The sequence below is a fragment of the Chelonia mydas genome, chromosome 24 (assembly GCF_015237465.2).
Source record: "Chelonia mydas isolate rCheMyd1 chromosome 24, rCheMyd1.pri.v2, whole genome shotgun sequence".
NCBI lineage: Eukaryota > Metazoa > Chordata > Testudines > Cheloniidae > Chelonia > Chelonia mydas.
The window spans coordinates 9,465,865-9,488,108 of NC_051264.2; the positions used below are offsets into that span (position 1 = coordinate 9,465,865).

A 22,244-nucleotide genomic window follows, 5' to 3' on the forward strand; every position below is an offset into this window, starting at 1 on the left:
AAAGAGTGGAGGGTGAAACAGAGTCACAGAGCAGGGAAGTTATTTGCCCAAATACCAGTGGTTTCCAGAGAGGCATGTCTCTTTTTCAGACATCCACTGCCATTTATACAATACAATACACAATGCACACAAACAGCTCCTAAGCACCTTTCTTTGTAGCTGCCTCATCCCTATAACCCAGAGTAACTTTTTTCCCAGCATGCTTTTCTGGGGGCTAGCCCTTTAAATTTGACAGAGCCAAATACCAGCAGCCCTAAAATGGTGATTTGCCACTGCACCGGGTTGCTGGCTTCTGCTTCTTCTTCCTTTCTAATTGGTACATATTAACCCGTGTTTTCCTCTGCTTTTTCCCTTCTTATTTCTGAGGAGCTGATACATTCTCACAGTAGATTAATGACAATTCAGACCTTAAGGCCCTGATCCTGCTAGAACTGACTAGTACAGACCCAGCTGGAGTCACATATGAAGCTGGGTCTCTGTTATAAACAAGGAATATTTGACCATAATATTAAAATATGTATTTTAAAAGAAATGCATATGGATCTACATAATAATTCTTGGTTTCAGAGTAGCAGCCATGTTAATCTGTATTCGCAAAAAGGAGGACTTGTGGCACCTTAGAGACTAACCAATTTATTTGAGCATAAGCTTTCGTGAGCTACAGCTCACTTCATCGGATGCATTAGCTCTTCTCTAGCACTTCTCAACTGTAGATCTCAAAGTGCTTTCAAAAGGAAATTAATGTAAATATTATTTATCATCTACCTAGGGCCTGATCCTCCAAAGACTTAACTGTAGATCATAGAATCCTAGAAATGTAGGGCTGGAAGGGTCCTCAAGTCCACCTCCCTGTGCTGAGGCAGGACCTAGTAAACCTAGGACCTTCCCTGACAGGGGTTTGTTCAACCTGTAAGGGCTGGTTTAGGTTTAGTTGTTCGGGAGGACTGCTCGCAGTACCTAATGTCAATAATGGCTAGTGCTTCTATAGTTTAACTTAGTTAAACTCATGTCTTTGCAGGATTAGAGAATTAGATTGTAAGCTCTTTAAGGCAAGGATCATCTTGTCTGTATCGCGGTATCGCATGATCTTAGCGCATTGGGACCTTGCTCCCTGCTCGGGGCCGCCAGACACTCTCAGAATAGAAATAAATAATAACAATGATCCCCATATTACAGATGGGGAAACTGAGGTGCACGGGCAGTGACATGCCCAAGATAAGTGGCTGAGCCAGGAAGAGAATCCAGGTCTCCTCACTCCCAGCTCACCCATCAGCCCTCTTTATAAACAGCAATTAATAACAATATTCCTGACGGTAAGACAGGCAATAGCAAGAGAGGCAATGGCCCGGTGTTTACTGGTGTTCGGCACTACGCCTGTTTTGTTTAGATCCTAATAAACACAAGGGAACGCTGACCAGCGGCGTTCCGCGAGCCGTCTCGCGAGCCGACCCTACTTTCCCACGTGCCCATTTGCCCTTAACAAAGATGGTAGCACTCTCCCATTCTCTTTAGTAGTGTGAAGTCAGATCCCGGATGTGCCGGCCCGTCTGCCCTCTACCAACATGGCGGCCGCCCCCCATTCTCATGGTATTGAAACCACCCACGAATACCCCGGATGGAGCCGCCAGTCTCCCTCCACAAAGATGGCGGCCGTGCCCCCATTCCTTCCTGTGGCGGTGAAGGAAGGCGGCGGGACCCCGGATGTACGCAGCCCCTCCTCCTCTCCCGCCCCCCGCCCACTCGGGAGGAGGTGCCGGTTACCCGGATGTTGCTCCTGCTCTAGCGGCAGCGGCCGCCTCCCTCGGACGGGGAGAGAAGCTGACGGATCCAATATGGCCGCCCTGATCCTGAGGAGAGAGTGAGAGGCCTAGGGAGCCCGGGGCAGCCCCCCAGTCCGACAGCAGCAGCCCCTGGGGGCGGGGAAAGGAGGAGCGGGGGGAACCAGCCCCTGCAAAGGTCCAAGCTCCCCCCAGCTCCTGCCACCCCCCCGGGCCCTGGGTGTCCTGTTCCCTGGGGGGAGGGGCAGCCTCTAGCTGATCCTGGGGGGAGGGGAGCACTTGCCATAGCCCCCCTGTGCCAGCTCCCACTGAGCCCCACCTCCTGGGGTACGGGGGGGGATGGGGAAGAGAGGGTAGAGAGCAGGCAGCTAGGAGGGTCCCTGGGTTGATCATTGCTGGGGAGGAGCGAGCCATTCATTTCTAGCTTCCCATCAGCCCTCTTTCCCTGGGATCTTTATTTTTGTTGGGGGGGAGGGAAAGGGGCAATAGAGCTGGAGAGAGACGCATGACAGGCAGGTGGAGAGTCTCAGGGTGGCTTTTTTGGGGGGAGGGGGAGAAATAAGTCAGGTAGAAACATCCACATTTTCCAGCTTCTAATAAACCCAGTTTTCCTGATTTATTTTTTGTCTGAGGAGGCAGGATTAAATGTGTATATTGACGTGTGGGAGAGGAGGGGATCATCTCGGGGGGGGAGAGTTGCAGAAATTAAAACAAGACACTTTAAAAACCTTTTCTCAGCTTCATATTAAACCAAATTTCCCTGGCCTAGGAAGGGAGAGGAAAGGGGGTCAGGGACAGGAAAGCAGGACTAGAACTGCATATTGAAATGTGGGAACTGCTAGGTAGTTATAGCAAATATTAGTTAATAAAAAGGGAGGAAAGAAGCAATCACAGGTAAAAAGCAAGCTGTGTGATGACATTAAGCATGTTCAGATAACCCTATTTTGGTGGGTTAGTTATATTTTGGGAGCTTATTCTTAATTTCTGGGGGAGTCAGATTTTTAATTTTTTTAATATTTAAAAAGAATGTAGGAAGATACAGCTGTACAAAGTGGGGAAGAGCCTTAAAGTTGAACAGCTGCGTGGCAAGCCAGTTTTCTGAAAATTTAACCCCAATTTCTAAATCTCCTGCTTTTGGAGAGGGGTCTGTTCTTTGGGGTAAAGTAGTATTATGGGAAGAGTGTGTGTGGGGGAAGACAAGCATTAAAAGTAACAATCACAATTAAAAATAAAAAAGAAAGTACAGGTTGAATTTTCAAGTATTTCGGAGATTCTGATGACTTTTTCTTGGTTATTGTGGTAGAGTCTCTACTTAAATTTCCCAGAAATTCAGTTAGTTCTAATAAAACTAGAACAAAATAACTTGGGAGCAGAGGAAAGTAGACAAACCCTCCTTTTAAAAAAGAGATCATCTCTGTTTTTGCAAGAGTGGCAAAGGAGCTACTAGTAATAAGGAAACAGAGACTCGTCAAAGCTTTAGAAAAATGTTTTTAAAAGAAATGACCTAGAGGGTGCAGGATAGATTTTGGATCTTCCCCTCCTCCCCTTCCTTTTCTCAGTGGGGTGAGACAGATGGGGAGATTTTGGCATCAGAGTTATTAGGAAAATTCTTTAGGCAAGTGTACCTGCTTTAATACCACACTCTGATGCTCTAACTGTAGAAGTTAGGCTTCCCTGACACGAGAGCCATACTGTAAAATCATTCACAAAGAGCTTAAGCTGTTCTGCTGGGTTTTTTGTTTATTTAAAAAGTAAAGTAAAAGGGAGGACTAGAAGACTCTTTAAAAATTCTTGTTCAGCCCCATGTTCGAATCAGTGCAGTAGAGCGGATATAAACAAGACAAGAAGAGCTTCAAATTAAGGTTGGTCTCTATTTTGTCTGTATTTCTATATCATTTTATAATATGCTAGTGATTTGTCCGCTTCAGTTTATCTTCATGGGAGGTTCTGTTACTCCATAAGTGGAGATATTGTGCCTTGTGCTGGCTTCTGTTGTGTGAACTGACTTAGCCTCCAACTGCCCAGCTGATGTGTAAAAGTTTCTCACACTGTGTAAGCCTTAAACCATTGATTCATTTAAAACTGAACATGTGATTTGAGGGAGGGGTGTGAGTATGGTTCTCAATCCAAGACATGATACTAATTGCTAGGACTGAGTCCAGTTGCTCTTGGTTTATCTTCTTGCCAGCCTTCTAGAATCATAGAATAAAGGAGAATGCTAGAAATTCCATGACTTGAAACATTTAAAACTAGACTGGATAGTGCCCTAAATGAGCATTTCCTAAAGTGTGGTGTTACACCTCCCTAGGGTTGTCTGAAGCTGTGTGCACATATGTGTGAAGAAGACATATACCTTAAGGTGGGTAGGCCTTTAACAACACATGGCACAGTTCTGTGATTAGTTTCATTTTCTTGATGGTGGGATTCAGCTTCCAAAAGTTTGAGAAACGCTGCTCTTAGACAAATACATAGCAGAAAATTCTATCCTGGAGATGAATGGGAAGGGAGGGTGGATGAGAAGTGACTTAATATATCAGACATCTCTGACCTCTTTGCTTATATAAACAGGTTTTTGGGTAAGGTTGGCTAGACTTGAGAAGTTTTCGCAGTGTGGTCCAGGTGATAGAGTACTGGGCTGGGAGTCTGGAGATGTGGGTCCAATTCCTGGCTCTGACACTGATCTGCTGTGTGACTGTGAGCGAGCTGCTTCACCTTTCTGTGCCTTAGGTTCCCGATCAGTAAAATGACAGGTTTCAGAGTAACAGCCGTGTTAGTCTGTATTCGCAAAAAGAAAAGGAGTACTTGTGGCATCTTAGAGACTAACCAATTTATTTGAGAATAAGCTTTCGTGAGCTACAGCTCACTTCATCGGATGCATACTGTGGAAAATACAGAAGATGTTCTGTAAAATGGAGATGATACTGACCTCCTTCGAGTTCGCTGGATTGGGACATTGCTGAATTAGAGCTCAGTAGTATATAAATAGCCAAAGCGCTGTTCAGAACACTTATTTTTCAGAAGAAACTCTGGATTCTTAGTAGAACTTCCATGTAGTCTTAAACTTGGCGTCCAAACTTGGGCTCCTGATTTGAGCCTGACATTTGGCTAGATCCAGCTTTGAAGCCCACTCATTTAAACTAGCGTGCTTGGTTAGTTCTGCTGTCTGTGGCTCCTTAGGCCCTGCCTACGCTATAACTTTTAACTGAGTTTGTAACTAGTCCTCTGTTTGGCTGTAAACATAGCTTGTGTCTATGCCCAACATGGTTATATTACAGTTGTTAACTCTGGTAGCTGTTGTGCCCTTTCCAGCAGCCTGGGCTACTGCGTGGCTGTTTTTCTCTAAGTGTTCTGACAAACTTAATTTGCTTTGTAGACAGATTCTCTCACTGTGCCTGTGCATCTCAGTTGGCTGGTCTTATCCTCCCAGTTTTCTGAGTGGTAGGAAGTATCTGAGTGCGTTTCTGTATGTCTTACTCCTCTGTGTGTGTGTCCTCCTGGCACTCCATCCATTGCTAAGGCATTATAGGAGAGCACTTGGATACTGTGCCGGTTAGTGGTATAAATACCTGAAAAGAAAATGGCCTAGTTTTCCCATGATACACTGATACCATGCTGCCAACCAGTGTTTGTAGTGTGGATGTGCAAACAGGATGGATATGTGGTTGTGCTGTGGGAAAAAAAGCCTGTTGCGTGGCCACAACCATTTTTGTTGTAACCTGGTTAGATAAGGGTGTCATGACCAGGATACAAAACCATGGCTGTCGTTATAGTGTAGACAGTATTTTAAGTTATTTGGCGTTGGAGTCAGCCATGGAATGGGCGTGTCATATTGAAAGCCATCTCTGCACTGAAGAAGAAACTTTTGAAAGGACTACTTTAAAACAGTGGGTCACCCCAACAGGGTTACAATCACCTTGTCTAACAGTGTAAACCATGTTTTAAAAACCTTGGCTACACTAGTTCCTTCTCTAAGAGCCCTTCTCTAACCCCTGTCTATGCCACAGATTGAACCACGTTGATTATAACAGGTTACTGACACACTCATGACCTGGTAAACAATTCCCAGCTGTACTAGAAAACTTGTAACAGTATTTGGCAGGTGAATAGCACAGGTGCAACAGGCTTTTTAATAACCAGCCACTGAGCAGGGCTAGCTGATGTCGAATGCCCATGTCCTGCCTGCAATACAGCTTAGAACCCCAGTAATTCAATTTCAGCTGTTAGCTGTGTAACACACATTGGGCTCAATCTAGTTCAATGCAACCACTCAGTGGTATTTCTGCCAATGTACAGAAATCTCCATACTGTATCATATCAACGGTTCCTGCAGTCCAGGATCCTGTCTCTGGCAGTGACAAATACCAGTTGCAGAGGAAGGTGCAAGAAACTCCATAGTAGACAATTATGGAATAATACAGGTTTCTTTGAAACTCCGATTAGTGATTGGCTTATACCCTGAAGCAAGAGTGTTTATACCCCTGATATTTAAAAATAATCCTATCTAATGTGCCTGAACTTTATTGAATTGTTGTTTGCTTGTCCATACATACCATGCTTCACAGTTACATTTGTTTGCATTCTGGCAAAAATCAGGCAGTTCTCCCATCTTCCCTCCCCAGATGCCATAGGTAGAGGATTGTGGGTGTCTTTCAGATGATGTAGTCCACATTGGGGTATCCGGTGCTTAGAAGCCGGAGAATTAAGAAGACTTGCTAACCTTGTTATACACGCATTTAAGTATTCTAGTCTACGCGGCAGAAGAACCACCCAAGAACCTGATTGCAGCAGGCCTGACGATCATGTTGTTCATCTCATGTGCAGGGTTGAAACATTATGCCACGTGCACAGTTGGGAGCCATGTGTTAAATATGTTTAAGCTTGGCATGATTCAATTTAAATAATTAATTATTGGTAAATGTCAATTTCACCTGACACACAGAACAGCTAGCAAGCATGGCCTCCAGAACATCTAGGGCCTGTAGAGATCCGGTGTCCCTGGCCCAGGGCTATGCAGGGAGCCCTGTGCAGTCCCCTGTTGTGGCTCTGCCCGCCCGCCCGCTTGCTCGCTCGCTCACTCGTGGCTGGGAGTATGGGGCCTATTCAGCAGTGGGATGGTCTCTCTAGTGGCTGGGAGCTTGTCCTTCTCTTCATGAGCCTGGGCTGGGGTCACTGCTCCACAGCCTTTCCTGTGCCCGGGTGTCTCAGGCCCTGCTGTTAGCACTAAGAGCTCCCTACAGCCCCACTGTCCATGCTGCACTAATCCAACCCCCCCTTAATTTCCTGCAACTGCAAAAATTAAAATTATTTTTATTTGTAAGAATTTTTTCATTTTTAATCATTATTGTGAAGCCTTACAAATAAAAAACAATATTGTCAAAATTACAAAAATAATCAAATTTTGTCAAGCCTAAATATGTTGTATATAGGCACTCAAAGGCTCTAGTGTGATTTTTAAAAACAAGCTATGCTATTTTTTTCCTGCTTTATGATATAGAAGGCCTTAAGTTAACATCTCCTCCACTCCCCCCCCCCCCCCCCAAAAAAAAAAAAAAAAAAAAGTTTTGCTTTAGAAAGATCGGGAATGCTAACTGTACAACGTCTTTATTTGTACTGGGTCTCAGTGATGCTGGATGGGAATGGGCCAGAGACACAAAAATTGGGTCACTGGTCAACAGCTCACAAACCCAGACAAATAAGGAGTGTCATTCACATACCATAAATTAGCTTTCAAGCGGAGCACTAGAAGGACGTGCTGATTCGTAATATGGAACCAAGAGACGGAGGATTCTTGATGCTGGAGCTTATGGAACTTAGATACAGACAAAAAATACTGTATTGGTCCCTTTGAGTAAAGAATTAGGGAGTTTATGGTGGTTGTGATGGTCTGGGAAATTGAAGAAAAAGAGAATCCTTGAGGAAAGAGACATTTTTAGTATTATAAGAATAAATAATTGCTTCTGTCCCTCCAGAATTTTGCACTTATATAGTTAATTGCATTTAAAAGGGAAAGGCATCTGTTTTTAAAAAGACCTTGTCAACTTAATCAAATTTTCAAACCAGGGGTTTGACTTTTTTCATGTACTCTGGTTTCAAGTAATATGTAAGGGCAAAACAGTTTTGCAAAAACTTAAGTATGAGAGTATGTGTTTGGACATATGACTTCAACAGGACTATTCACATGCTTAAGTTTTTGCAGGATTAGGGTTTACAGTCCTGATCCTGCAAAGACTTTTCCACATGCTTAACCTCATGCACTGGGTGTAGTTTCACTGAAGATTAGTGGAACTGTTCGCAATGTGTAAAGTTAAACATGTGCATAAGTCTGATGGATTGAGACCTAAGATTGCCATTACTGATAGGGATAGGGGGGGAGGGGGTTTGGGGAGGGTGTATATAGCGGTACTTTGTCTAGTGTCAGTTGAAGTATTTCCCCTGTATAGTGGGCTTCCTCTGGTTTTGTGAGTCTTTCACTGTACAACAGATGGAGAAAGCAACGTGTTTTAAAACAAAAAAACTAATAAAGTGTGATTGTAAAACTAAAAGAATAGGCAGGGCTGCCTCAGGACTGGTGGAGAAGCTGAAACTATCTGAATCTTGATTAGATTTCAAAGTTGATGGTGGCCCTTTTAAAAATATTCCTTGTGTGTTACTAGTAAATTCCTGAATTATGAAAACAAGACTTAAAAAATACAATTTACTCTGCAAGAGGCAGAGCATTAAGGTTGACTTTAGAACATTAACCTTCCAGTTTCTGAGTTGTATGCAAAATCTCAACCTAAGGTTTGCACTTGTATAACTTTTAATATATTGCGTGCTTGCAGTTTTTATGTATAAAGGGTACCTGTTCCATGGAATAATTTTTTGGCCATTGTCTTAATTTAAAAAGTGAGTATTTTGAGAAAACATCCCAGGAATCTGTGTGTAGTAATAATCTAGTCTCCTAATATTATTTGAGTTGATCTATTGTAGAACATATGTGACTTAAGTAGGGTTATGGGTTTTTTTTGTTGTTTTTTGGCTGTTCAAGTTACTTATTGTACCTATGTCTTTCTGAGTAGTGTGGAAGGAGAAAAAAAACAATAACAACAAACTCCTTCATTTGAATAAATGTGTGTGTGGGGGGGAATAAATGTTTATGTACTGGCTATTAAACTCAGTAATAGCTAGCCAGGCTGTGATGCTAGAATGATCAGATACTTTATACCACGTGTGCTGGTGCAGTGGTGTTTTTGTAGCCATGCCATAACAGGCTTGTCTTACTCGGTTACAGTGAACACAGTTGAGTTGTACCTGTACATCCTCTTTCTGCAGAATATAGCCATGTGGCTCAGATAGATGCTTGCAAGTACATGCACCTGTGTGTGTGTTTGTCAGTGCATTCTGGGAGAACCTGGGCAGCTGTCTAGTGCCTCAGAGGGACAGAGTGCCCAGAGGATATGTGCGCGTATAGTGTCAGCAGCCTGTGGACAATGTGCTCCTCGAGCATGAAGAGCTGGGAGGAAGGGGGAACTGCCAAACCAGTCGTACATGCTCACTGCCAGTGGTCTTGCGTATGCTGCAAAATAAGTGCTATGAAGTGTTTACAGGAAAACAACCGAGCATGCCAACAGCATATTAAAGGGATACCATCAACTTAAAATCACACTTCTGCATGCAGTTTTTACCCATTTTTGTTACAAATAATAACACCTAAGATCACTGAGTAAAAGAAGAACTCTTCTCTGTTTTTGCCGTTTTGCTTCATGTATTTTACAGCAGTTTTTATAGTTCACTTTCTCTCTCCTGATATTGTGTGAAAGACCCACACAAACAGGGAATCATGTGTTTTAAAAAAATCTCTAAAATTGGCTGGAAGTGTTGGGACAGGTGTAAGACACATAACTACTACTTTGTAATTAAACTTTTGAAACTGGCTGCCTCTCCAGTTGACTGTGTCCCTTTAATCATGTGGGGTGTGGACACAAACAGTTGGAGCAGATCTTCACCTGGTTTATTTTGGCAGGAAGCTATTCCAGTTTGAGGAGCTGGACTCACTTCCTCTCCCCCCCCCCCCCCCCCCAAAAAAAAAAAAAAATCATGCCACTTGCTTGTTGCAAACTGGGATTAAGAACTGTCCTGTACACAGGGTTTTAGTCTTCAGTGAGAGATTCTGTTTCCCATCCATACACCCACACCTTCAATCACAGAGCAGCTGTAAAAAATCAAAGGATTCTAGTCCTTTATATACATGCTACTTTACAACAAAACAGGTTGCGTTCTCCTGGTTGGGTGACTTCGAAATTGGAGGAGAGCAGAGTTGGAGGGGAAGTGGAGTGTCTTCTATCCTGGACACAATGGAAGCCCCTGATTAAAGTAGACTGAATACAACAGACTTAAATGTTGTTCTGGGGTATTGCAGCAATGAGAAGCTGCCTGCTGGGACTTCAAGAGACTGGAGTTTTTGTGCTGAATTCTCATTTCTGTCCAGAGTGTACAGCATAGAATTTCCTTATGCTTATTAATTTTTTTAAACTTTGCACTTCATTTTCCAGGTGTTTGGTACTTATGTATATATAAAATATACATACATGCCTTCGAATTCTAGAGTAAGGGGTTGTGTTAATTTAGTTTATACCTCAAGTGTAGGTTTTATAAATCCTAATGTCCCTAGAAATGACTCATGAGAACAAAAATACTTATTTAAACAAATTGTATGTATGCATATGTATATATGGCATTCAAACCTTGCCCTGCAGTCTTGGATTCCCATATTCAGCATCAGGCCTAGAGCATGGGAACCAGGAAGTGAAACTTGAGTAGAAACAGAGTGAAACTGAAGTGCCCATAATAAACAAACAGCATAAATGGGGAAAAGCGAGCTAGACTTTTAGAGTTGGTTTTTTAAAATATGTTTCTGTAACATGGAAGGTAAGTTATTTTCTTGATAGTGCCCCTTAAACTGACCTGAGTGTGCGGAGGCTGAGGAGTGCAAATTATGAACAACAGGTGCTTCAGGATAGAATTTGGTTGCATGGGCTGTCCCCATATCTAAAATGATTAGTGTTGCCACTCTAGTCTTTTGTGTTGTTGCTGCTACTGGTGGAGTGTGGGAAGGAGGAGGAAAATGTTACTGTGTCAGCTGCTAGGTACAGTCTAGCTAATGAATTCGGCTGAATGATACTTGGCACTACTTTGGTGTCATCTCTATAGAGATCTCAAAGCATCGCACAAACACTAAGACTTATGATTGAGGAAGGCAAGCGTCATTCTCCCCTTTTTGTAGCTGGAGGAAACTGAGTCACAGATTATGAGCCTACACCCAGTGAAGTCAGTGGAGCAACTCCATCAGCTTCAGTTGGGTTGGGATCAGATCCTCAGTGACGCACACAAGGTCATGAAGCGTGTGTGTGTGGATCCCTGCTGCTTGCTATCACTTCATAGACAGCCAAAGTAAAAAATATGTGATGGGGATGATATGATCCTAGCTCCTGCAAGCTAGGCACTTCTGCCTTCTGCACTAGCTGCAGGCAGCAGAGTGGGAACTAGTATAGTTAATCCACTTGGTCATGAAGAGCAGTTGTCACACAACAAGCAAAGGGTTGGCTTGTCCAAATGCAGCAGAAAGAAAACTTTATACTACATCCAGCATGTGGAAAGGGTATGTACGTTAATGATGTGGTTCTTAAACTAGTGTAGTTAAAGCAGTATGACCTTCCTCAGTGGATGTGGTTGTATTGGTACAAAGGTGCTTATACCAGTATAGCAATCCCTGTGTGGAAAGGGGAACAAGCAATACTGGTGTAAAGTACCTTTATATTGATATAACTGTGTCCACACTTGGGGGTGTAGTGCTATAACTATTTTGGTTAAAAATAATCAGACCCCTGACCAAAATGGTTATACAAATATAAAACCTGTGTAGTCCAGGCCTAAAAGTTGGAATATATTGTTGGCCTCTAAATATAACATTGATTGCTCATTTTGAAAAATGCTTTTGGCCACTTTTGTTACAGGAATTAAAAAAAATCACTATCCATTGCAGTCTTAATATTTCACACTGTTATAGCACCTTCTACCCAAGGATCTCAAAGCACTTTGCCTTAACCAGTTAAACTTCATGGTGTCCTGTGAGTTGTGGAAGAAGTATTTAGAGATTGGTTTGCTTACTGATGAAATGCACTCCTTTCTGGGGTGGAACGTGAGTGAACCTTAGCATCCTGTATCAACAGCACACAGCACTTCAGAGCAGAAAGTGAATGAGCTTAGCCCTTACAGCTCTTATATCTTCAAAGTGGTGCACAAACATTCATTAAGCCTCATAACAGCCTGTGAAGTAGGTCAGTATTGTCATCCTCAGTCGTGAGTCATTGATGGAGCCAGAAATAGAACTTAAAAGATTCCTGTCTCTCCATTCATGCTTACTCCATCAGGCCATATTCCCTCTCAGAATAACGCACCTTGGCAGTGCCCACCCTCATTTTGTTGAAGTCCCCCCATTCTGCGGGTTGGTAGAGGGGTGCCCTCTTTCTATATCCCCTTTTTGTACCATGCCGTGACTAACTTCTCGTTCTGTCCATTTTCTTTCCCTCCTTTTTTTCTAGTTGTCTCCATTGCCTCCCTTCTCTAAAAGGCTATGTGCTACTCAGGGTGATCGTCCACTGACTCTCTGGGTTTGGACCTTGTTTTCTTGCACCCGAGTCAAGTGCCACAGGGCTAGAGATTGGGGGATGGAAGGGAAACTTGATCAGGTCAGCTGCTGCCTGCAGCCCTGTGTGTGAGCTGCTTCAATGGCCAGCTGCAGTGGGGGAAAAGACTGGTGGTTTTCTAGGAGCCACCACCTGCAGTCAGGGGAGCAGGTTGCAGTGGATGGAGGAGATGATCCAGGGTTCTGCAGTTTTCTCGGCCTCCACTGCTCTTTCCCTTTTCCAATCTCCAAACTGGTTTGATATCCCTGGGCCTGCTCTCCCGGGCAAGAAAATGTTGCTGTGTCTGTGGGTTGAAACCACAAGGCCAAGTTAGGGAGACTCCGTAGTTAACATCCTGACTCTTGTGAAAGGACTGCTCAGGACCTTGGTTTGACATGTCACAGGAAAGAACAGGAGGAAATCTTGGACACAGACTGTAAAGGGCCTGCATTCTTTGAAGGAAACAAAAGCGGTTTGATTAAATGAAGCTGCTGGATCTCCCCAAGCTGGGAAATTGAACATCTCTTGATGTTTCACCACTTTTGGTTCTCTTTTAAAATGCTGGCTCTCTTCAGCCCACCACTCATTTGAGAGGGGTCTCTTTCCCGTGGCTTTTTTACTGCTTGCTTTTACATTCTGTTGCAACCTCAGATGCACATCTCTTGACTTAGGCTGTGTCTTCCCTGCAGAGCTAATTCAGGCTCTTATTTGGCTGTTTCCCCTAACTCCCCTCCTGCCCACAATCACATCCCTCTCATCTGTGCTTGGTGCTTTCACAGCTTGGGCTGGCTGGAAGTGTAGGTTAGAGTTGTGTGCTGCTTTCAACTGGGCTGATAACCTGCCTGCTTTGCAGTGAGGATGCAAGCTAAATCACTGGAGTATTTCAATGCTCCTCCAATGCTTTTCCACAGTTTCCCTCTGTGCGCCCAGAAGGACAGACAAGTTCACTGGGAAAGAATCATAGAGTGGCTCAGCTTATTGCAGCACAAAGAACCATAGGATATGCCCCTTCAAGTCCTAGTGACACACTTGGGTGTGTTCAGCACCAGTGAGGGTGCAGTGATTTGAGCAGGGCTTTCTTTGGTTGCTCACACCCATGCTAGGCCTGGGTGCTGATCACTGGAGTTAATTGTGCAGTGAGGACATCCCTTTAGACGTTTCTGATGGTAGGGGTGTCACTGACCTTGATGGAAGACCCTACAGTTGAAGTGTAGACATGAGTTAACTTACACTAACTTTATTTGAAAAGAGTGCGTGTGGGTGGGTGGGTGGGGGTGTGTGCGTGCCCGTGCATGCCTGTGCACACACGTGCACTTTTAATTGGAGTGTGAGGATTCCATAGCAGCCCTGGAAGAGATTAATTCCCAGACAGCATGAAAAGTCAGAGGAGCTCCTCTGTGGTACAGGTTTTTGACAGTTAAAGGATATAATGCTATCAGTCCCCAACTGTTAGGCAACTGTGCTTCAGCATGGTCATTTTCTTGCTGAGAGACAGGAGCAGGAGGTGGAAGGAGGAGGTCTCTTTTCTAAGATTTTAATTGGCAACATATATACACTCCCTTGGTTGAGACTTTGAAACAACCTTTTCTCCATTGTTTGATCTTTACTTTTAACAGTTGCTACATCTAAGTCCGGTGTGTACCTTGTAAAAGTACAGCTCCTTCAGGAGAAGCTGCATCTCAAAAGAGATAAGCAGGGCTTCTGATTTTAGATTTTAACCAATAAAACATCCCTCCCCCCACATGCACACAAGTGCAGTATTTATTCAATAAACACCAGAAATGGTTACTCAATTCATATTGACTTCACCTCTTTCCTAGTGCAGTTTGTTTATAAATGTGATGTTCCTGCTCCTTGGCTCATATCTAAGGGCTTGTCTACACAGAGCAGTAATGCGGGCTATGGGGATTGATTTCTAAAGTGCATAAAGGTGTTCCACATGAATTGGTCTGTATAGACCCTACTGGTGCACGCTCGTAACATAGTGCTGTTTGAAACAGCACTACCTGTATATACAAAGAGATCCCTGAAACCTGCTGATTTTAGGACAGCTACATGGAACTCAAAAATTAGTTAAAAAAATATATATATTTCCCCCCCCAAATTAAATTAATAAACTCCAAAAACCAGTAGCCTTCAATACAAGCCTTTTTAATGTCTTTAAAATGTTCCCCTGTCAGTTTCTTATGGCATTATTTGTTCCCACAGTGTGCTTTGTGCTCTGCAGTGCCTGCTTCCAATCTAGTGCAGTCTGTTAAAACAATTCAGACATATGCAATTTTTTTTCCCATGTAGCTTAGCAACTATGGAGGACAACCTTCTCTGAAAGGGGTAGGCAAAAATAAATCATATAGATGCCTCCCATCAGAGCCCCGGTGCAGCAGGGGGCAGAGATTGCACTGTGTGTGACCCAAAATAGGGCATGCAAAGCATTCTCTGCCTATCCCAAGCAGCCTACCTTGCCTACAAATATCCATGCTGATGATATGCAAACTTCATATTAGGTGTAAAAGCTATGTAAAAGTAATCGTAAGTTTATTTTTTAAAGGACAAGTTCAGAAATTCACAGCTATCGCTGTCTTGGCCTGTGAGAACTTTTCAACTGAAAATTGTCCTAAAACTTAAATTTTGCTTTTAAAAAAAAGCAACCTGTTGCTTCTCTTCTCCTCCTCTCCCCCCCCCCCCCCCCCCCCAACCTTCCCTTGTAGCGAGAACCTGGAAGTTAAGCTGATTCTAAACAAAACCATAACTGGCTAAATGGGGCATATGTCAAGATGAGAGAAATGCAAAAAATAACACTGCAGAAAGAAGGACCAGGAAACTGGGTTTTTAAAAGATTATCAGTTTTAATAATCTAAGGTGGAGTTTTAATGTCGACAGGGAACCTATTTAAAATATGATTAAATTCAGTCCCATTAATGTACTTAAATATTGACAGGGCCTGTCTTTACAAGGTCTCTTAACGCTGAACAACCTACAATGGGCAACTTTCCTTAGCTATATTAGTGTCCAGGTATCCTCTCCTTTGATCACTTTCAGAGCATGCATAGGTGGATAGGGTTTATGTTCTCAAAGCTCTGAGAATTCCCTCTTCTCTCCCCACCTGCCCCCAGATTGGGGACTTGATAGAACTCCCTTGTTGGAACAGGTCAATGCCACTTTTAATCAGTTATGGGTATGAGAACATTAAGATGCGGACACCTACCAAATCAGCTGCTCTACAGTGACAGCCCCTGTCACCGTGGGAGTAATGTCTGGGCATCAGACTTAGGTGTCTGGCATGGCAGGGTTTTCCCAGCCTTTTGGGGCAGTTTTATAGCAGGTGAGTGTGCATAACTGAATGGTAGACAGGTGACATAGACTAGTCTAGAGATTCACTGAAGCAAGAAGAAAAGGAGTACTTGTGGCACCTTAGAGACTAACCAATTTATTTGAGCATAAGTTTTCGTGAGCTACAGCTCACTTCGTTGGATTCATCCGATGAAGTGAGCTGTAGCTCACAAAAACTTATGCTCAAATAAATTGGTTAGTCTCTAAGGTGCCACAAGTACTCCTTTTCTTTTTGCAAATACAGACTAACATGGCTGTTACTCTGAAGCAAGAAGGGGTCACAAAAGTCTGTTCCCATCTGATTTTAAAAGTGAAACAGGTTCTTGCCAATACTTGACATATTGGGCTTGCTGTTTCATTGTGATACCAATGGCTGCTCTCAATGATTTTATATATTTGATGGCCTTTATCGTAAAAACCCTGCTCATAGGCCTTGGATGGGGCCATAAAGCAGAGTCTGCTTTATCTCCGTAGTTGGATGCACTACTGTTAGATGCAGGGGTCGTAGCTTTTTCCATTCCAGCAAACTGTTCACTTGATTACTTGCTTGGATTCCTTTAGAATACAGTAACCACTTCAGGCATTGTAACTTGTATATATGCTTGCTAGAAGGTATTTGGGATCATAATAGTTAAAGATGGTGTCACAGAAAGGCTGGTCCCTGTAAATGAAGTAGGTTCAGTGCCCCTGTGCCAGGACAGGTGCTCCCATTTGGCTAATTAAGAGTGCTGGGCAGTATTAGGCTGTTCAGCCTGGGGCTGTTCGGTATTAGGAAGGGGAGTCCCCATGAGTCAGAGCAGACTGGTTCAGTCAGGAGGGTAGGTGAGAGCTGCCAGGGGACTGGAGGAATCCTGATAGGAAGCAGGAGGTATTTCCTGGGGAAAGGCTGAAGGCAGGGAGAGCAGCAAGAGGGGTCTGCTGGCTGGCATCCCCAAGCCAGAGAGCAGAACTGAAGGAGCACCATAGAGAGTTGCTTGCTGGCTCTAAGCTGGAGGGGTAGGGGAATGGGGATGGGGGCTGAAGGCAGGGTAGTAGTGGAGGGGCTTACTCACAGGGCCAGAGAGCTGGACCTAGCAGAGCCATGAGAGAACTGGGGAAGTGAGGGATGCTTCCCTGGCAAGAAGGCTCCCCAGCAATGAGGTTGTGGGGGTTCCCACTGGGAAGAACAAGGGTGCTCTCCAGTTGGAAGGGTTAGAGTGGCTATTCTGGTACAAGGACAGGAGAGAACAGACAGAGAGCCAGGGTATGGTGAGAGATGCCAGGGCAGTGCTAGGGAGCTGGGTTGTGCTGAGGGCTGCTGAAGCTGTATTTGATGCTTTGTCTGGACTGTGGTGTTGTGACTTATGTGCCCAAGGGTGTGTGTGTTTCTCTTGTAATAAATTAAATGCACAAGGGCTATGGGAACTAAGTCTTTGCACTGTTTCTGGCGACTCTGAAGGAGGGAAGCCGAGGCAGGTGTGCCTGTTATGCCACAGCCTATCACAGGAGGGCACTCAAGGTTGGGCAGCCTGATGACCGATGAAAGACCTGCAATGCAATTAATTTATATTCCACCCCTTGAAGGGTTGGATAGAGTCTGTGCCATACATTTTGCACCAAGTCTCTCTCTCTCTCGCTCTTAATCTAAGTCTTACACATGTGCAGGTGTCAGGATGACAAATTACCAAGCAGGGTGAGAATTGAGCCATATGGTGTGAGTGGGAGGAGGAAAAGTTAAACTACCTTAACCTCCATGAATGAAATGCTTCAGTTGTGCTAGTATTTAGAGTGGGGAACTGGGTGTCAGGGCTCCTGGGTTCTCTTCCTAGATTTGCCACTTGTCCATTGGATGGCCTTGGGCAAATCGCTTACTCCCTCTATGTGCCAGAGTATTCCTCTGTAAAAGAGAGACTGCACCTTTCTCAGAAGGGAAACTGTGAAACTTAATGTTTAAAATACTTTGAGATGCTTAGATGAAAAATGATATAGCACTTTATATTGGTCTATAGATATGTTCACGCTGGCCATTCAGCCATGGGAGTAGCGTCAGTACCTGGCTAGATACTTCATGGAAAGCTTCTCTCCCCCCTCCCCTTCATAAAAAGCCGAAGTATGTTTTTGCATTATGTCTTGAAGGCCAGTAGACTGGTCTCTAGTGAACAGCAAGATGGAGTGATTTCCAGCATCTTTATAGGAGGAGGAGTTGGTAGAGGAGATCAGATACAGGGCTGGTGATCAGGACTCCTTGTTTCTATTTCCAGCTCTAACACAGACTTGTTGTTTGGCCCTTGAACACACTCTGAGCCTAAGTAACCCCACTTTCCAGATGGGGGAAATATAATCCTGCCTGATCACCGTAGGGACTTAGGTGAAAAGCACTATATAGAGAGAGGTGGGAAGTATTAGCATGAATATTATGACTCTGCATAAGGAGGATCTGAGCACAGACTGCTCCTGATGCAGGAATTCAGACAACGATTTTCATGTAAGTATCTTCTGAAGAGTAATTAGGGAACAAACCAGCAAAATTCTTGATTAAAGCCTGTTGGACCTCTTTATCTTCCAGGGTTGCAGTGCTGCGAACAGCCCCCCAATCCTTTGGAATTGGGTGGCACGTGGCGGGATCAGCCATCGTGCAGGATGGACACCTTGAAACGGAGTCGAGCACAAGCCTGGCCAGAGGAGACTGGGGACAGGGAGCATGGACTCTATAGTTTGCACCGCATGTTTGACATTGTGGGCACTCACCTGACCCACCGGGACGTACGTGTGTTGTCCTTTCTTTTTGTGGATGTGATTGATGACTACGAGAGGGGGATGATCCGCAGCGGCCGGGACTTCCTGCTGGCACTAGAAAGGCAGGGCCGCTGTGATGAGACCAACTTCCGCCAGGTGCTGCAGCTGCTGAGGATTATCACGCGCCATGACCTGTTGCCCTATGTCACGCTGAAGAGGAGAAGGGCCGGTAAGTCATCTGATCTGTGTCCTAGGCTGCTCTTAATGCTCTATTGAGAGCTTTAGAACTCTGTTGGCAGTTTAAGTCAAGCTGCTGCTGCTTTGTGTTGCTGAGAAGTGAGATAAGCCTGTCTGTGGCTGTCCAGTAACCATGTGGGCAATGGTCTGTGCTGCGGTGAGGGACAACCTAGTTGAGTTCTGAGGGCTGTTAAGATAACCTGTCCCATCAGAAGGCGGGGTAGACCATACAGTAGAATCTCATAGTTACAAACACCAGAGTTATGACCAGTCAACCACACACCTCTCATTTGGAACCAGAAGTATGCAATCAGGCAGCAGCAGAGACCCTTCCCCCACCCCCCCCAAAAAAGCAAATACAGTACAGTATTTTGTTAAACATAAGGTACTAAAAAAATCAAGGGAAAGTTTAAAAAAAAAATTTGACAAGATAGAACTTTCTGTGCTTGTTTCATTTAAATTAAGATGGTTAGAAGCAGCATTTTTCTTCTGTATAGTAAAGTTTCAAAACTATATTAAGTCAATGTTCAGTTGTCAACTTTTGAAAGCACTACCATAATGTTTTGTTCGGAGTTATGAATATACCGGAGTTATGAATATACCGGAGTTATGAATATACCGGAGTTATGAATATACCGGAGTTACGAACAATGTTCATTCCCAAGGTGCTCATAACTCTGAGGTTCTACTATGTTATGAAGTTGATCAGATCAATGAGCAACAGCAGAGAAGTGTCCTGAAAGGAATCCCTACTGGTCCCCGTGAGCCTAGAAGCATAATGGGGATGATGGAGGGGATTAGTGTACTGGTGTGAGATGCTCAGACCAGGAACATGGGGGAGCTGAGATGGAGATGCCTGCCTCTTTCCTCCATTTCTTTGCTTACCAATAGCAATACCATGCAGGATTTCAGTGACTGGTCCTGCCACCCTGAGAAGGTACAAATTGACACACTTGAGAAGCAAAGAAATCCTGACGTATGGTAGAGTCTGGTTATAGTTCCCACATGCAGCAGGGTCTTCCATTTTCTCTAATAGCAGAGAGCTGTAGTGTGGTCTCCTCTTGCTAATGCTTTGTTAGTCCTACAAAACAAACCATCTGTTAGTACTTGGATAGAGATAGGGCTGCATATTTGCCATGTAGTCATGGATCATCTTTTTTAAAAACAAAGTAAAATGAAGCTACTGTATTCATTTATTTACAGAAGTTTTGCGGAAAATATTCCTTTCTCTCACTTGGTGCTGTCCCAGCTGTGAAAGTCTTTTGGGAAAAATGGAATAAGTTCAGTTGGTTTTGATGCTTGTATGTGTAAGGTGAGGAAGGAATGGCAAGCATATACTTGGGAGCTTTCTTGATACAAATTGTTTTCACTTCTCTTGCACTCAATTCAAAATTGGGTGTTACAAACTCCAGTGCACTGTGTACCTGCTGTCTTTGATGATGACTTGATATTCACTACACTGTGGGAGGGAAACATTTTGAAATGTTAATAATGTCCTGGTTATACCCTCCCCTTGCTAAGCCCCTGGGGATGTGCACATTATAAGTAAATCAGGGTGAACTTTGAAATAGACTAGGATGCAAGGGTGTAACTCTCTGGGAGTGAGGCTTGAAAAACACCTTTGTCGTCTTCCAGTGTCAAAGATAGTGTGTGTGGGGCTAGGACTGTTTCTCAATCCCTCCTTCTTTCCTTCATCCCACAAAAAATCTGTTCAGAAGGGGTTAATGACCCTTCTGCTTTCTCCCCTGCCCTGTCCCATAACCTGCTTTCATACATTGTGTGCTCTGCACACTCAGCATTCTGCAAAGCACTGGTCTGAGAGATGTATTTGAATGTGGGATGTAGTGAACATTTCAGTAACCACCCAGGTACAGTGATTCTCCCTTCCAGATCTGAGCAAATTAACCTGTAGGGTCTCAGCCACACCACAACTCTGTACCAATTTTCCAGCTTCTAAACCTTCCTGGATCAATGCCATGCATCCACTGGCTGTGTACTGCCTTAGAGCATGCCAGGATTCCAGTGCTTGGCCTAAGAAACTTTGACCCAAATTAAACAGAACCTGAGAGATCCACCTGCCAGAAGTCAGATAGAAACTTTCACTTATAACAAGGAAAGATTGTCATCAATGTTTTGCAGAATTTAAACTTTTATTTTTCATAAAAAACAAAACACAACTAGCCCTTATAGCTGCAAATGTAAATCAAGCTAATTCTGGCTGAGTGGGCTGCTTCTGGCCTTCCTAAACCACCATGAAATTGACATGTGTCTGATCCCTTTTCAGAGTGAAAATGAAAACTGATCTTAGACTTCTCAATTTCACTCTGCAAACTGAGGGAAACTTGGCAGCATGAAATTGACAAGTATTTGATCAGTTTTCACTGTTGTTCATAGCATTATGGACAGCAGTGGCATTTCATGCTACTGCTTGGGAAAGCTGTGAGAAGCTATATAGGCAAGCATAGAAATGATACACAGGTGGAGGGAAAAGGGGACCAAAAACAGGCTGGGGGAGGTGTCAAGTTAGTAACTACAGCCCCAAACTTCCTCCTGAGCTGGCTGTTCCCAGGCTTTCTCCTAGCAGGACATATCATGCTCTCCATTTCATTTGCCTTAGAGACTTTAAACTTTGATACTCTTGATTTGGAGCTGAGGAGACCCACCTGGTCTGGTAACTAGGGTGAATCAGAATAGCTCTTCATCCCCATGAAAACTCCTAGAACATGACACCTGGGTTCTCCATAGCTGTTGAATAGCTCTTGCTGCTGTCTATATTAGTCTCTTAATTTAATCTGATTACTTTTAGCTGTGTCACCTTGTGGCACCCTGAAGAATCCTCCTCCTTCTTTAGTGTTTAGGCAAGGGTTAACATTAAAAATTGATGGCATTCCAGTTATCATATTATGGTGTTGTCTTGCCTATATGGCAACTGTAGGTAAATGTTGACAATTTAAAGGTATCCACTGTAAATCAGCGTATATTACCTTTCTCTGAGGACACCCATTTGCTCTCTGTTCATTGACTTGTCTTCACAGCATTGGTAGCTCAAGATATAACTTAAGTGTTGCCTCTCACCCAACTCCTGCCCACACCCACAAATGTCTTGCTTGAGTTAAGTGGTCCTTTAAGCTCATGCTAGGTGTCCTATTGTGGATGAGAGTTGGAGCTGGAGTGCTGCTGAATCTAGAGCTGGGAGATGCAGGGACTTGAGTTACAGCTCATCAGCTGCTAATCCAATCATTCAGTATAGTGAAAAGAACAGGAGTACTTGTGGCACCTTAGAGATTAACAAATTTGTTAGTCTCTAAGGTGCCACAAGTACTCCTGTTCTTTTTGCGGATACAAACTAACACGGCTGCTACTCTGAAATCTGTGTAGTGAGTGTTTCACAGTGTGGCTGCCCTCACTTGAGCTAAGCTAGTTTGAATGGTGTGACTGGAGGGTATTAGTAATTCAAGCTAACAGTTGCAGTGAAGACAAACCCTAATAGAAGAGGAGATTGGGAGGAACATATATGCCA

The 22,244-nt window shown here is 43.8% G+C and overlaps 1 protein-coding gene across 3 annotated transcripts in view; it reads left to right on the forward strand.

The window, feature by feature from the left end:
* Window positions 1–236: 236 nt before the first annotated feature.
* The window catches only part of DEDD (death effector domain containing), a 42,359-nt gene continuing 20,351 nt past the window's right edge, over window positions 237–22,244 (forward strand). The window contains exons 1-3 of one of the 3 annotated variants that reach the window (XM_043535026.1): window positions 1,642–1,858; window positions 3,578–3,640; window positions 18,318–18,716. In XM_043535026.1, the coding sequence (XP_043390961.1) occupies window positions 18,392–18,716 (325 nt within the window). In that variant the 5' untranslated portion in view covers window positions 1,642–1,858; window positions 3,578–3,640; window positions 18,318–18,391. Of the gene's footprint in view, window positions 317–1,641; window positions 3,641–18,317; window positions 18,717–22,244 lie in introns of those variants that run through there. The other 2 variants (XM_043535025.1, XM_007068129.4) reach the window with 2 other exon arrangements.